This window comes from Miniopterus schreibersii (genome assembly GCF_964146895.1).
Source record: "Miniopterus schreibersii genome assembly, chromosome: 15".
NCBI lineage: Eukaryota > Metazoa > Chordata > Mammalia > Chiroptera > Miniopteridae > Miniopterus > Miniopterus schreibersii.
The window spans coordinates 44767103-44783175 of NC_138115.1; the positions used below are offsets into that span (position 1 = coordinate 44767103).

At 44.4% G+C, this 16073-nt stretch overlaps 2 protein-coding genes across 3 annotated transcripts in view; one reads left to right on the forward strand and one right to left on the reverse strand.

Moving 5' to 3' along the window:
* Nucleotides 1-465: 465 nt before the first annotated feature.
* Nucleotides 466-5100, reverse strand: EPM2AIP1 (EPM2A interacting protein 1; the record flags this gene model as incomplete). Its single annotated transcript, XM_081159302.1, has 2 exons — nucleotides 466-546; nucleotides 3619-5100. The coding sequence occupies 2 exons, from the start codon at nucleotides 5098-5100 to the stop codon at nucleotides 466-468; spliced, it is 1563 nt and encodes a 520-aa protein (XP_081015428.1).
* Nucleotides 5101-5334: 234 nt separating this feature from the next.
* MLH1 (mutL homolog 1) overlaps nucleotides 5335-16073 on the forward strand; it is a 34027-nt gene continuing 23288 nt past the window's right edge. Inside the window, exons 1-5 of one of the 2 annotated variants that reach the window (XM_081160107.1) lie at nucleotides 5335-5652; nucleotides 7341-7431; nucleotides 9462-9560; nucleotides 13841-13914; nucleotides 15721-15793. In XM_081160107.1, the coding sequence (XP_081016233.1) occupies nucleotides 5537-5652; nucleotides 7341-7431; nucleotides 9462-9560; nucleotides 13841-13914; nucleotides 15721-15793 (453 nt within the window). In that variant the 5' untranslated portion in view covers nucleotides 5335-5536. Of the gene's footprint in view, nucleotides 5653-7340; nucleotides 7432-9461; nucleotides 9561-13840; nucleotides 13915-15720; nucleotides 15794-16073 lie in introns of those variants that run through there. The other variant, XM_081160108.1, reaches the window with a different exon arrangement.

Below are 16073 nucleotides of genomic sequence, written 5' to 3' on the forward strand. Positions count from 1 at the left end.
AGTCTAGCAGTGATTAATAACAAGTAACAATAAAGTGGGTTAAGTATATGGTTAGGAAAAAATAAGGTATTTAGGGAGTGCGTAGTAGGGGCACCTAGTCTAGTGGGCATCAATGAAGGCTTCCAAGAGGAAGTGGTATATAAAGTGAGACTTGAAAGATGAACAGAAATTGTACCTTATCCTGAGAGCAATGGTGAGAGCAGGGGAGTGGTACGACCAGACCAGTCTTTTGAAACACTCTGGCTGCAGTGTGGAAAGGGATCAGAGAAAGGGAGATTAATGAGGGGCTGCTGCTATCATTTAGGTAAGTTGATGGCCTGAATTACAGGCCAATAGTAGCATTGGAGGATTAAGAAAAAATTAAACAGTGGACTTAACAGAACGGTTTTTGTGAATGGTATGATGTATGAAGAGGGAAAGTCATGGATGACTCAGGTTTTGGCTTAGGCAAGGACAACTGAATGGTCAGGAGTAGTAGTGCCATTTACCAAGAGGGAACGTGACAGGAGAAGGTTTAGGGGCCAGATCAATGACATGCTGTGGTGCCTATGAGACAGCAAAATGGACTTAAGTTAGTAATTAGATTTATGAATTAGGAAAGGTCTAGAAAGGAGATATAAACTTGGGAGTCATGTGCATACAGGTGGTAACCGAAGCCATGAAAGGAGATGGGAGCAGCTAAGGAGATGATGTAGGATAAGACAGCCTAAAACAAAACGAAACCATTCCAAGAACACAGATATTTAAGGGAAAGAGGCACCTGCGAAGCATACCTGGAGGTGGTATCTCCCCGAAGCCAAAGCAAACATCTTTCAGGAGAGTGGTCGTGGTGTCAGAGGGTGAGAATATTCACAAGGACTTTGTGAGCTTGGTAGAGCAGTTTGAGTGGCAGTATGGGAGAAGGGAAATGCAGACAAATCTTTTAAGAAAACTAGTAGGAATGGGAAGTATAAAGACATATGAGGTTTTTTTTAAAAATAGTACTTATTTAAACTATATTCACTGATACAACAGGAACAGTAACAACTACTTTATAAAAAATATTTAAAAAAAACAAGACTGCCATGCAGTTACAGAATTGCTCAATACAGAAAACAGTAAAATACACATTTTTCTTTTACAAACAAGACTAGTTTATAGCAAATTCTCCTATTACTCAGGGTCAATTTAAAATCCTTGGCTTATATCTCCCCTCCCACCCACTCAATGACTATATGATGCCAACTAATTTTATTACCGTAAGCAAAATATATACTAGAACTTCACAAAATGTACAAGACTTCAATATTTGAGGAACCAGGGTTAGAAAACAGAAGCAGCTTTAGGTCTTCCAATCATCCTTTCAATAAAGCACTTGCCATAAGAGAATGCTCCAAACTACTGGGAAATTACCGGCAGATTTTTGTTTGGTTGGATTTTCACTGTGTTTTTACAAAAATTTAAGCCTAGTCCCCGTTTACCAAAATCTCAACTTGACCATTCTTGGTAAGTATCGTGTTATAACACTTGCTTTTCTGCCCTCAATGAATTATATATAACACAATGGAGTCCTTTAATCTGGTTCAATATCAATTACTGATTTATAAATGCCACTGTGAGCTACCAAAACATGTCAAAGCTTTTACCTTACCAGCCAAACTCAGAATGTTGGAATTAATCTCCCCTATCAAGTTTGCCCAACTTGTCCTTCTAATTTTGTTTCTACCGGTAATTTTCCCTGTCCCTCAAAATAAAATAATCTACACTGGAGGGGGTCCACTGGTACTTCAGAGAGGGATGCTTCTTCAGTGTGCCAGGTTGTCCTATGCACTTAAATGCCAGCAGAACCCCTCCACTAAATGCAACCACCAAAAAAGTCCCCTGTATGTCCCAACATCCTCTGGAAAGAGGGCTTACTGCCTCTGGTTGAGAACCACTGACATGCATTGGTTCTTATGGCACTATTTTGATTGCTGAGGCATCAGTTCCTTCTCAATTCCTGGTTGTATCCTGGTTCCTTGAATTTGCTGGACCAATGACCATAAAATAACGTGTAACAATAGTTAAGACAGGACTTTAGCACACGTTTTCAAATTGTACTTGAGAGGACCTATAAACTGGGTCCTGTTTTTAAGTCATTTTACGTACTTGACTTTGCTGTACAATTTCCTTTTCATGGTTAACGTAAGCTTGAAAATTACTGTTTTAGCACAAAGCAGATGGCTCACTAGAAATATGAAATTGCTACAATCTGAATAAAGCTACCTGGTGAGCTAAATACTTCTACTTGTGCACTATCTTAAACATAGAATGTGGGGGGCAGTTTCAAATTCTCTAATAAATCCACTTCCAGCAGCTAACAAAATCTGCTATTATATCACTATAAAATAGTTTCCTTTAAGCAGGATCTCTTTATAAAGCAGTAACACCCATGCAGACAGGACAAAGAAGCTGAAGTCTCTCACACCTCCTCATCCTGGAGTGCAAAAATCTTTCTGCTTTATCCTTCCTGACAGGGCCAAACATGTGTCTACAACAGAAAAAATTACTAATGGGCAATCATTAAGGTTCTATACTTACCATAGTCCTTTAATAGGTGAGCTGGTAAAACAGTACCCAAATGTGAAAAATTCAGGGGAACCTCCAAACGCTGGTTAGCCTGATCTCCAAACTGCAGGAAGCCTTCTAACCAGCAATTTAAAAATAACTCTTGTTCCTAAAATTGTATTTGATTATTTCTTCTATTAGTAATATCATCATCACTGGGGTGGATAGGGAGGAGGTGAGAGGGAGGTAATCTGTCAATATTACCTCAGGCTCACAAATATGTTTTTTAAAAGTTTCAAATATTTTGACAGTACCTCTACTGAATGTATGTTCTTCCTTTTCAGAAACTTCTGAACTTGCTATGGGAGTTTCTGCAAATTGGATCAAACATACATTTAAAGAGTTGACAATTTCAGACTACATGCATCAGAATTTTAACATTTCATTAAAGACTTAAAATTTCTTTGAAACACCTTAAAAACAGACTTCTAATTCAACTCACATCATCAGTACTAAACTTCTTTAAAAACAATTATATCATAAAAGCAAAAGAAGACCTTGTCATTAAGTTTGAAAAGAGGTGTTCGCATGTTCCAGTCCCATGCTGCCTCTTGAGATGAGGGAGGAAAAAAAAAGTCAGAAGAATCTGAATTGTGATCAATTTGAGTAACTAAATGGTGCTTCCTCACGATCCAGATTAGTCAACTTGAAGGTCAAATTTTTGCTTTTAGAACTGGATTCTCGTGGAGTGTTTCAATGATGTACTACAAAAGCTTATGGATCAGGCGCATTTCTTGCTCTCACAAGAGCATCCCAATGTGGCTCCATTTCAGTTGTGGCAATCCTAAACAGGGCGTGGAGATGCTCATCTGTCAGCGGCTGGCTCAAAGTATGTTGGTTTCTAACCAAATATGAAAAAGCCTTATCACAGATTTCACTACTATCAAACAAGGATGCCACCTTATAGGCAACCCCTTTGATAATTGGGTAGGATTCAGCAGACAAGCCAGCGTAGAACTGCCCCAGGTCTTTGTTTCTGTACTCCTCCCAAAGGTCAGAATTTGCCTGAAGTTTTGTTAGCTCCACCCTTACTGAAATAGGTGCATGTTCGGCTTTAAAGTTAAAAGGATTTGCAAACAGTTCTAAGTCCTTCTTAATGAACTTGAGGTCCTTGAAATGTCTCTCAAATTCCTTTTGCAGGCGACAGATCACCACTTTATACCTACCAGGATCAAGTATTTTTTCTTCTTCTTTAATATGCTGTTTAAGTTCATCGACGACTTCTCGCAAGGCAGCAAAGTGTGTTAGATTTTTTTCCTCAATGTGTCTCTGCAGCAAATTCAGCTTAGCTTCAAAGGAGCAAATATGGTCAAAGGCAGTAGCAGCAAAGACTCTATTGAACCGCAACAGTTCACTGAGTTCTCGAAGGTGGTTCATGATATCCACTAAGAAGCCGAAGTCACAAAGCCACTGCTGGTCTGAGAAATGGATGGTTGATGCCCCTACGGAAGCCAGGAATGCTTCTATCTCTCTCCTTAAGGAAAATATCAGTTTTAAAGTTTTCCCTCTTCTAAGCCAGTTGTTCAGACATCGTCCATTAACCCTCTCGCCATGCTCTGATTCCGATGAAGTTAGCAGAGCCTGAAATTCGGGTCGCCGGATGCCTCTTGTCTTAATCAGAAGTATCCAATCAGATACGGTGCTTATGACCTGATTAACATCTACCTCGTAGGAGCTCAACAGTTCCAAGTGAAGGAATCCCGAATAATGGATGACGTTCCAACAGTTGGGGCTCACAGCCTTTTCTCTCATGTAGGACACCAGTCCCGAGTTCTCGCCGATCATCCTCAGGGTGTGGGTCGTGGTCAGTCCCACCATTCGCTGCAAGCTCAGCCCGGCCGTCTGCAGGGCCTCGAGGATGGCCGCCATGAGGGCGCCAATACTGAAGTGATTGGTCAGGTTGACGATGGTCAGAAGCTCTTCTTGCACCTCCAAGTCCAGGTCCACGCCGCGGACAAAGACCAGGAGGTAGTTCTCATAGGCCACAAACGCCTGGTCGTCCAAGGCGAGGGAATAGGCTTTAAAGTCCTTGACTCGGTTAAAAAGCTGACTGCGAAGATTCTCGTTCATGTTCAAGACCCTCTGCCGGGTGACCTCTGGCGACAAATCGATGCCACCCAAAACGCCTACCTGCTCCGGCAGCACATCACTCAGCATCACCTCCAGGCACTGGTGTACAAAGTCGCCCTCGCCCCAGCCGCGGCCCTTCAGCGCCAGGAGGCGGGCGATGCCGAGGCCGGCGCGGGCAGCCCTCTCCTCGGGCGTGGGGGGGACCACCTCGGGCAGGTCGCCCTGCCGCAGGCGCTCCACCAGGGCCGCGCGCTCGCCCTCCTCCACATACCTCTGGTAGTACCGGTGCTCGGCCTCGTAGTGGCGCCTGACGTCGCGTTCGCAGGTGGGTACGACGAGGTGGGAACACACCAGGCACAGGGCCCCTTCGCCCTCCGGAGGCTCCACCACCAAATAACGCTGGGTCCACTCGGGCCGGAAGCCCCGAGACTCCTCCACTTCCATCTTGCTTCTCTTAGGTGTCATCCACATTATTCTGGAGGCCACAAGCGCGGGGCAGATCTCCCAGCGGCTGCAAAGAGAGGGGCGGAGCAGGAGCAAGCGCCAAAGGCCACCGACGCTCTGCGCCAGATCACCCGAGCCGCGCGACACCAGCCTCCCGCTAGGGGATCTCCGTTCCTATTGGCCGGAGAGCGGACAGTGATTCCTGCCGCGCACGCGCAAATCCTCCCAGCTGCTGGACATTAGCTGCTTTCGGGGGGGACGAAGAGACCCAGGAAGCCACGGACCTCAGAAATTTGACTGGCACCCAAGCTGCCCAATCAATAGCTCCCTGATTCGGAAAGGGTAGGGGATGACGTAAGCACGGAGCTCTGAAGTGATTGGCTGACTGTGCTGCCACTGAGCATCTCGACGTGACCTGGCCGCCTCTGGCGCCAAAATGTCGCTTGCAGCGGGCGTTATTCGGCGGCTGGACGAGACGGTGGTGAACCGCATCGCGGCGGGGGAAGTAATCCAGCGGCCGGCTAACGCCATCAAGGAGATGATTGAGAACTGGTACGGAGGGAGTCGCGCGGGCTTCCTTAGAAGCTGCGACTTAACGGGCCGCTCCTCGAGGGCCGCGGCCACGCCCCCCTGCCCTGGGCGGAGGCGAGCGCGGCGCACGCCCGCCGCGGCGGCGGCCCTGGGGTCCTGCCTTCTCGCGCCCCCCGCGCTGTCGCGAGACTTTCCCAGGCTTGGCGGGGGCGCGCGCAGAGGGCCGCACAGTATTATTTTAATGGTGCGGTTGAGCGGGAGAAGCCCTTTTAAAATCATATACGCAGAAGATGCAAAGTTTAAAATGTATAAGAATTTTCGGTGGGGTTTTCCCTTCCTCCTCCAGCTTATCAGTTACATGCTTATGCCCCCCAAAGTCGTGCACATTCGAGAGGACGATTCATGTTGAGTTTTACTATAAATAAACTGTCGAGATTTTAGGACAGGCCGGTGATCTTTCTCTGGGTTTAACTTGTGATTTTCCTATTGCCAAGTTGATGATCCCCTTTTCTTTTATGGGGGGCACGTGGAAGATACGTGATCCTAGGGAGTTCGGAAGTTTAGGAATGTCAAACACTTAAAAACGTGGAAAGAAAGGGGGTGTAAACTGCAAACCTCAGAAAAGACATACCCATAACGTACCCGAACATTGTGTAAGGTTCTTTATCAACTGATGTTCATAAAATACATACCTTAAAAAAGAAAAAATGCCCCAGCGGAGAAGGGTACATTTGTTAGAGGGATTCATTGTGAAAACGTAAACTGTTCTGGGCAGCGCGGCTGAGAGGACAAAGCGCCAGAAGGCGCCCCACGGGAGGCCGAGACTTAGGAGGGGGGCAGGGGCTCCTCCTTCTTACTTACACCGTTTATAAAGGCTGGCTGGTCTCTGCACTGTTAGAATTCACGCATAGAGCGCCTTGGGCCTGTAATTGTACTGTGCCAGGATCCTGTCTAAGCTGAGTGGCTTATAATTAATTCTATAAGCAGAGACTTTATATGGATCCAGTTATGTTATTTTTAATATGTCAGTCGAGGTGGCTAAAGAACTCCAACTCCGGGGCTGCTGGAAAAGGGCTTTAATAGTTAAGTAACTTACCGTCTTACTTCTAAATGAAGACTTTTCTGTGCGAGGCCCCCGTAACTTCTCTTTCTCTCCCAGCACCAGCCTGAATTTGTTTTCTCTAGCGGATGCTCTGTGCTCGTAGGCTGTTCTCTGAAGGCACAAAAGATTCATTAGCTTCTTAAAGAACTTTCGGCATTGCCATTTTTTTCTTTCCCCCAGCATAAATATATTTCCTTAAAGAAAGGGGGAGATTAGAGAAAAACATTTAGAACTTTTAATGACATTTCACTTGAGTCCTTTAAGAAGCTGAGGCTGAATAAAGTTTGAGTAACAAATGGTTGAATTAGTAGAGGAGAGGGTAAGAACAAGGCACGTGCTAAAAGGACCTACTTCTAACTTCACCTTCTTTCCTGGGGGAACAGAAATGGTGGTGGGTCTCCTATTGGAAATAACGGTTGGCCCCTCCTGCCCCTCCCCTTTCTCTAAACATAACAGTGTAGTCACAGAGCCTGTAAAACAAAGGAAAAAATTTAATCAGACAAGTCTTATATTTATTTGGGATTTGTTTTTATCCCTTGGCTCATATTAAAATTTGTGCACTAGAGTAGTTACAGTCTGATATTTTTTTTTCTGTTTGATTTGCCAGTTTAGATGCAAAATCCACAAGTATTCAAGTGGTTGTAAAAGAGGGAGGCCTGAAGTTGATTCAGATCCAAGACAATGGTACCGGGATCCGGGTAAGTAGACCCTCAGAGGTGCTCCATGTGATACACCTGCAGGAAGTGGCAGAACCTTTCCCTATTCTGGACACTGGGCTTCTGTGGATGGGATTGTTTGACTGAAAAATTCAACATCAACAATAAATGTTTATTAAGAGTTCCTGTTCTGTACTGGGCACTGTGCAGGGATGTCAGGGAGTGAGTCATGAGGCCATTTGAAGGATGAGTATTCTGGACAAAGAGAACAGTATCTGCAAAAACCATGACATGGAAGCATGCCTGACATGTTTGAGGATCAGCAAGGAGGCCAGTGTGTCTGGAACAGGAGATGAGATCTGAAAGATAAGCACACTGATCATGTCGGACCTTGTGGGCCGTTGTGAAATCTTCAGCTTTTACTCTGAATGAGGTGGGGTGCTATTAGAGGGTTTTGAGCAAAGAGTGACATGGTCTAGTGAGTTTTATAAGAATCCTTTGTCTGTAGTATGGAAAATAGACTGTAGTGGGATAGGACAGGACAGAAGCAGTGAGGAGGCTCTTGTAGCAATCCAGGGGAGGGGTGATGGTGCCTTGGACCAGTTTGGTCACAGTAGAGATATAAGAAGCAGTGAGATTCTGGGTTGATTGTGCAGACAAAGCTCTCAGAATTTGCTAGTGAAGGGTGTAAGAAAAAGGAGTCAAGAATGATTTCAAGGTTTTTGACTGTGCAAATGGAAAAAAGTTGCCATTCGCTAATGGGAAAGACTATGGAAGAAGTAGGTTTGAGGGAAGATCAAAAATTCACTTGAGGGCATGAAAAACTTAAGATGCCTTCTAGTTGGATACATGTGTGAGTCTGGAGTGCAGGTAGAGGTTTGAGTTGGAGATTAAAATTTTGTGTATTGCATTTTGATGCTATTAAAAGCCATGAGACTCACATGAAAAGATGCTCAACACCACTAATTAGGGAAATGCAAATGAAAACCTCAGCGAGACACCACTTGACATGCATTAGGATGGTATAAATAAATAAAGGAAGAGAGAGAGGGAGGGAGGGAGAAAGAAAGTATTGGCAAGGATGTAGAGAAATTGGAACCCTTGTGCATTATTGGTGGGAATGTAAAATAGTGCAGATGCTGTGGAAAATGGTATGATTCCTCAAAAAATTAAACAGAATTACCATCACGCAGTTCCACTTCTGGGTATCTATCCTAAAGAATTGAAAGCAAGGTCTTGAAAAGATTTGTACACCCGTGTTTAGACCATGTTAACATTGGCCAAAAGGTGGAAGCAACCCATGTATCAACAAATAAATGGGTTAACAAAATATGATATATACATATGATGAAATATTAGTCAGCCTTAAAAAGGAATGCAGTTTTGACAGATGCTACCACACAGATGGTTCTTCAAGACATTACACTAAGTGAAATAAGCCAGTCACCAAAGGAAAAATATTGTATGATTCCTCTTATAGGAGGTTTCTGGAGTAGTTAAACTCATAGAGACAGAAGGTAGAACGATGGTTACCAAGGGCCTGGGGGAGAGACCATGGAGAGTTTTGTTGAATGGATACAGCTTCAGTTTGGGAACATGGATGCTGGTGATGGTTGTACAATGTGAATGTACTTTATGCCACAGAACTGTACACTTAAAAATGGTTAAAATGGTAACTTCTGTTATGTGTATTTTAGTACAATTAAATGTATTTGTAAAATGTATCTAAATTTTTACTATAGAAGTTTTCTAATAATTTTTGTAAAATCCATGAGGTTGGATGAGATTATCAAGAGAGTGTGTGTAGGTAGAGAATAGGTCCAGGGGTGGCGTCCTGGGTTAGCCCCCTGTCAGAGGAGATGAGACAGAACCAGCAAATGAGACAAGTGAGGAGGAAGGAGCACCAGGTCAGTGTGGTGTTCTGGATGCCAAGTGAGCAAGTTACTGCCTACTTAAAAACTCCTCTCCTAAGAGGAATCTCTTCTTGGGTTCATTAAAGAAGAGGGAAATTTTAAAAGATTTGGGAAAAAATGAGTAACATAACTATTCCCTTATTTTTTGGTATCTTCTAGAAAGAAGATCTGGATATTGTGTGTGAGAGGTTCACTACAAGTAAACTGCAGTCCTTTGAGGATTTAGCTAATATTTCTACTTACGGCTTTCGGGGTGAGGTAAGCTGTGGGTTAAATAAGTGTGTGAAATACCCTCCTGTGGTGACATTCCTGCCCTTTGTCAGCATGTTTCTCAACAGATAAATAAGAGGAGACTTTTTGTTAAATAAATGTAAACCTAAACAAACAAGTTCAATTTGCCAAAACTGAGACTTATTTAGAGATACTTAATATACTATAAACTGTATCTATAGGGACCCCCCCCCCACACACACACGACATTGTGTGTCTTTTGATGGAAGAACAGAACCTGCAAAGGTTTCTTGTCCAAAAATCAAATGTGACTCTGATCAATAGTCAAATCCAAGTACCAGTATACAGAAAATATAGGGGGCAAGGGAGCATTTACTGAGACTGGGAAACTGCATGATAAAATGCTGTTTTCTTCAACAAATAAACTGCAAGGAAAAGAAGAGAAGGGAACAGGAATCTGTAGATTAAAAGAGATGTAAGAGCCATGTGAACCAGCTTAGAAGTATAGCTCTTCCTTGGATTCTGATTTGAGCAAAGTGTAAAAATTTTTTGAGACAGAGATATTTGAACACAGATTGGTTATTTGACACTATTAAGAAGGTATTGTTAATTTTCTTGGTGTAAAAATTAAATCATGGGTTATTTTGAGTCCTTTGCCTTTAAGGTATATACTGAAATATATGTGGATGAAATTATATGATGTAGCATAGGAACATATGATACAGAAAATAGATGAAAATATTTTAAAGACAAATAGTATCATGTGTTTATGACAATATTCTGTGCATATCTTTTCATTCACTGTGTAAGTAGACCTACGTAAATTTTAATGGCTACATACTTTTATATTACATGTAAGTTAGATGGACCAGGTACAGAAGCCAGGTATAGAAAGCCGGGTACAAAAACTCACCAGGGCAGGAAGCCCCGGATGCCTAGCAAGTGGCGAAACTGGGAAAACAAGAACTTTGTCCCCAGGGTAACCTTTCCTCCCCTAGCATATCGCTGGTCACATGGTTTAGACCCCCTGAGCATTCCTCCCTAAAGATAACATCTAGGCCTCAGTTGTATTTCAGCTCCAGGCCCAGAAAAGCAGCAAAACCAGACTAGTGGTGTCAGTGGCTTACTCAGGACCAGATTCATACATTGAAGAATGACCCCCTGCCCTGGCACCAACCAATCAGTGGAGACCAGGACCCTTAAAGAGCACCCCTGGAAAGCTGATGAATATTCTGTTGAGACACTCCCCTGAGATTTCCACCTGCAAGAAAAAGATAAATATGCTCAGGACAAAGGACCCCGTGGGTGCTCTCCTCAAGGGGAACACACCAGCCCCATTTCCATCCCTCCAAGGGGACCCAAGGGGCCTTGCAAGCAGGGGAGCAATGGGCAGCAGCAGCTCATCCTGGGCTTACTCCCTGAACCTGTCTCCAAAGCCCCCTTCTCTCTGACTTCTCAGTGAACCAAAGGATTCCAGTCTAGGTTCTCCTGTTGCTTTGTTAGGGGCGGAGATGTTGATCATGCTCTGTTGACCGTAATTGTTAGCTATAGTTATAAGAAACATTGATTGTGTTCTGTTAACTGTGACCTGTTCTAATTAGAAAAAGCACTTTCTAACCTGGCTGGGAGTTGTACACCCTGGGACATGGGAATTACTTATGGAATGTGGTCCATGCACCTTTTTCCGAGAACTGCCTGTCACCATGGAAAGATTAGCAGCCTTGTTCCCGAAACGGTGGAATCCCGGAGGCACCTGCCCTTTTCAACCCCAGTCCACATTGCCTATAATCTGGTCCTGGAGGCAGGCACCCACCTGGAGTCCCTGAGGCGCCCGCCTTTGCTAGCCCTGAGCTACCCCCAGCCCTCCTTGCCCGCTTCCCCATGCCTGTAATTCCTCCTTTCCCGTGTAATCTTTGTCCTTATACTCAATAAGCAGCTGGCTTATGGGGGGCGGCAGAACAGATTTTTGTGGATGACCATTTCCCATGTTGCCGGCCAGATTGGAATAAATGCTCATATATGACTCAACCCTGTCTCTGCTTAATTGGCTCAAGTGGTGACAGGCAGCCCGGAGCCACTGTTGTCCGGTTTCAGCTTCTATGCTCTTTCTTGTTTCACTGTCCCAAGTATATTTTTGCTGCCATCATGGACCTAATACCCTTTGGCTCGGTGCTGTGTAGCCTTTCCCTTTGGATATCCCCACCCCCTTTTAATTTAATTTTCTTTTACGCACTGTCCGCTATGGCTATTTAGCCTGCCCGCGCATCACGGACCGTTAACCTTTTAATGTGTGTATTGTAGTCTCTTCAGATGGTTTCCTTTTGAATGTTTATACTCTGCCACTTTTTCCTGTTTAAATCTCTGATGAATACTCATGTACCTATACAGTGTTTTGTTCAGTTATTTTCCTTACGATATATTTGTAGAAATAACATTCATAAGTAAACATATGTATACTTTTCAAACATTTGGTTACATTCCTATTGCTGCTGAAAAAAATAACCACAAGTTTAGTGGCTTAAAACAACACAGCTGTTATCTTACAGCCCTGGAGTGAGAAGGGGCGGCACTTGGTCTCAGTACCGGCGTCGGCAGGGCTGTGCTCCTTTCTGGGGGCGCTGGGGCACCGGGAAGCTGCCCTGTAGCTGAGGGGAATGAGCACAAAGGTGGGGATGGGGAATTCGTTTTTCAGTTATTTTGTCATGTGCATGTATTACTTTTATTTAATTTTTTAAAATTAAAAGGCAGCCGCCATCCAGTCACTGTAATTCAGATCAAACCAGAGCGCTGCTCTCAGGCCTCCTCGCTCCCGGTGAGCCCTGAATCGCTGCAGGGTATCTACCCCGAGGCTCCTTGATTTTAAGTTTGCTTCAGGTCGAGCTCTAGCAAAGCAGTTTCATTCTGGCTTTGCGACTCCCTGGGTCAGTTTCTACACCCATGACCTGGAGCCTTTGCCTCTCTGTAGGGTATCTTTGGGGTTATAATTTCACTGTAATTAAAGAAGATTTATTGAGGGATTTCTGTGTGCCACCATGGCTCTCAGCACTTTGTACGTATTAACTCTTTTACTCTTGATGACTCCGCAGAGAAGCTTCTATTATTACCCTGTTTTACATACGAGGAAACTGACACTGAGATTAAGAAACGTGGCGAGCACAGGACTAGAAAGTGGCAGGCTGGGGAGTTGAACCTTGTGTTTGCCCCGAGTCTGTGCTCCTCCCCTGGCCCCAGTGCCGTACAGAGGCCTGAAACAGCGGGACCGGCTGCCAGGGGCACCCTCTCTTCCCGGCTTATGTGGTACTGCGTGTGTTTAATGTCCTTCCTGACACGGTCTGAACATTATTAGCTCAGTTACATAAACCGGGGAAATCTGTTGGGAGACGTTGTTAATCACTGAGCGGAGCCTTTTCCATGCTAATGAACCGAACCCGCCTCGGGCTGCGCTAGGTCTCCAGCGCCTGGGGCGCATTCTTGAGTACCGGGGTGTTCTTGCGAAAGGAGGTACAGATTCCAAAGGGCTAGGAAACCAACCTTGATTCTAAAGGGGAAAAAAGTGGTCATTTTAAATTCGTTTTGTCTTAACTGCATACTTGTAAGTTCACATTTCTGAACATGTAGTTGCTTACAGAAAAGCTTTGAAAAAAGTATGCACTATTGCCTATTTGGAGTGACTCTTCATTTCTGAAGGCAGGTTTTAAAATTGTTGGAAGACAAATCATTGAGAATACTTAACATGCCTCTACATCTAAACAGAATTGTTATTAATACATTAATTCTTTGGTGTATTTCCTTTTGGATTTTTAACATATTTTCCCTTTGTTTTAGTAATTATACTACAGATTCAATTTGATAGCCTCCTTTATTTATTTACTTATTTTCACCCTTGCCCAAGGATATTTTTCCCATTGCTTTTTCAGAGAGAGTGGAAGGGGGAGAGAGAGAAATGTCCATGCGAGAGAGACACATCAATTGGTTGCCTCCCGCATGCACCCCGACCAGGGCTGGGGATTTAGCCTGCAACCAAGTTACCTGCCCTCGGCCAGAGTCAAACCCCGGACCCTTCAGTCCACGGGCTGACGCTCTAACCACTGAGCCGAACCAGTTAGGGCTCTCCTTTATTTTTAAACATGTTATCAAAGTGAGTGAACACAGTGCTCATTGTTGCCATTTGTTAATAGAAAATGGAAGAGGCAGTTTAGATAACCTTTCCCTTAATGATGTAGGCAATTTAGATAACCTTTCCCTTAATGATGTCATTGGGTTGACTCGGCAGTGAATTTTTTTCATTCCATTTCCTTTTTTCCTAGGCTTTGGCCAGCATAAGCCATGTGGCCCACGTTACTATTACAACCAAAACAGCTGATGGGAAGTGCGCATACAGGTATAGTGTGTCTTCTTTCATTTATGTATATTCACCCAGAAATGTGCTTTATGTCTGCATCTCGAAGTAATTTTATTTAAATACCAATGTTACCTTTTTTGGCTGAGATCTTGGGTAAATTTTCTTGCCTCTCTTTGGATTGGTTGATATTCTACAGGGATGGTTATTAGGTTATAATCTTATTTCATGGATTCTTAAAAGATGAGATGTGACAGCCCTGGCCCATTTGACTCAGTGGTTATAGCGTTGGCCTGCGCACCGAAGGGCTGCTGGTTCGATTCCCAGTCAAGGGCACATACCTGGTATGCAAGTTCGATCCCCAGTCCTGGTCGGTGCACATGCGGGAGGCAGCCAATTGATGTGTCTCTCTCCTCACATCGCTGTTTCTCTCTCCCTCTCTCCCTCTCTCAAAAAAAAGGGAAAAATATCTTCTGATGAGGGCTAACAAAGGGGGGGGGGGAGGGGGGAGGAAGGGAGGGAGGGAGGGAGGGAGGGAGGGAGGGAGGGAGGGAGGGAGGGAGGGAGGGAGGGAGGGAGGAAGGAGTGACATATTACAAGTGTCCAGCAAAGTGTCAATTCTGCAGGATGTTCTGAGTGGCCGGGTGTCGCTTGGAGCTGATAATTGGGCCGTGCCCGGGGTGCTGGAGGCTCACGGCTCCTCAGCTGGCTCGGGAGCCACTAGCTTCCTGTCACATGTGCCTCCCTGTGCTGGCATGCCTTCTCATGGTTACCACTGACCACCTGTTGTGCTGGCAGTTTTCGGAGGCTGATGAACGGCCTTGGAACAGAACAAAAACAGGATTCAAGGAATCAAAATCACATCTTTGTTTTTATAGGCACTGGCCACTCACTGGTGGGCAGTTCTGCCTGTTTTCAGTCCCTTGAACAGACAGGTGTGTGAAGTGGTGGAAGGTGGAGCATGTGAGAGTATCCAGCGCTGATCTAGAGGAGTTTGACTGTGACTATAACTACCCCAGGACCTGGGGGGCGGTTAGGGTTAGGATCCCTTTTTACAAAGTGGGAGACCTATGAATCAATGTCCTAACTAGACTAGGACACAACTTCCGTTTCTTCACCTTGTCTTGCCACGCTCGGGACATCTAGTGACTCCCCTTCCAAGGCAGGATGAAATCCAGAGTCATCATAGCAGTGAGCGCCCTTCTGAAGGCTCAATCCACCTCTCAGCCTCCTCTCCATGCCCCCAGGCGCTGTATTTTCTAAAGCCTCCAGGCTCCTGTTTATATTTTTCACTTCCCGTGTGATCTCCCCTGCTCTCTGCACCTGAAACTGAGTCCTCCCTAGAGCCCAGTTGAATCGTCACCTCTCCTGTGACACCTTCGCCTATCCCACTCACCCAGGCTGGCTGTCCTCTAGATCCTTAGCCCATTGCCCTCCACTTTGGGTAAGAGTTGGTGCCCTCACTAGATCAAGAGCTTTCTAAGGCCTGTCTTTGTTACCAGGGCCTGTGCAGGCCTGATACATGGTAGCCCCTCAATAAATCATTGCAGAATTATTGAAAAAAATTCACTGTTCATCTTATGCACTGGCAAAACTATTCTTTGTAGCTCAGAACTCAAGAATTAAAAAGCGACATTTGCTAGAAGAACAGGGATACATATATATTTTTGGTATCCAATTGGAATGGTTATGGGAGTAGTGGAAAAATAAAGAGGGAAATGGTAAGACAGTATATAACCTAGCTATGTTTTAATGTGTCATTGGTATAATGTTCTTTTTTATCCTTTGGACAACTAAGTATCTCTTCTGTTTCTGTTGGATATTTATAATCTTATATTTTCTAATTAGAGCAAGTTACTCAGATGGAAAGCTGAAGGGTCCTCCTAAACCGTGTGCAGGCAATCAAGGGACCCAGATAACGGTAAGAAGGGGACATGGGAGGGTAAACTGTTGAAAAAGAGCTCTGTGTAAATATTGAAATAAAATTGTCTCTGAACTTTCAAAGTAACAGTGAAATGAATCTCTGCTAGTTAATAGAAATCCCAAGATACCACCCTCTGTGCAAGAGAAATGATTATTGACTTTTGTGGCATGGCAGCCTGTCCATCCCCTCATCTATGTTAAGAAGCTGGGAGATTCTTTTCTTGGGATGGCAGAAATCAGCAGCAGGGTAGTTGGCTTTGGAACAACCTTAGGCTTGG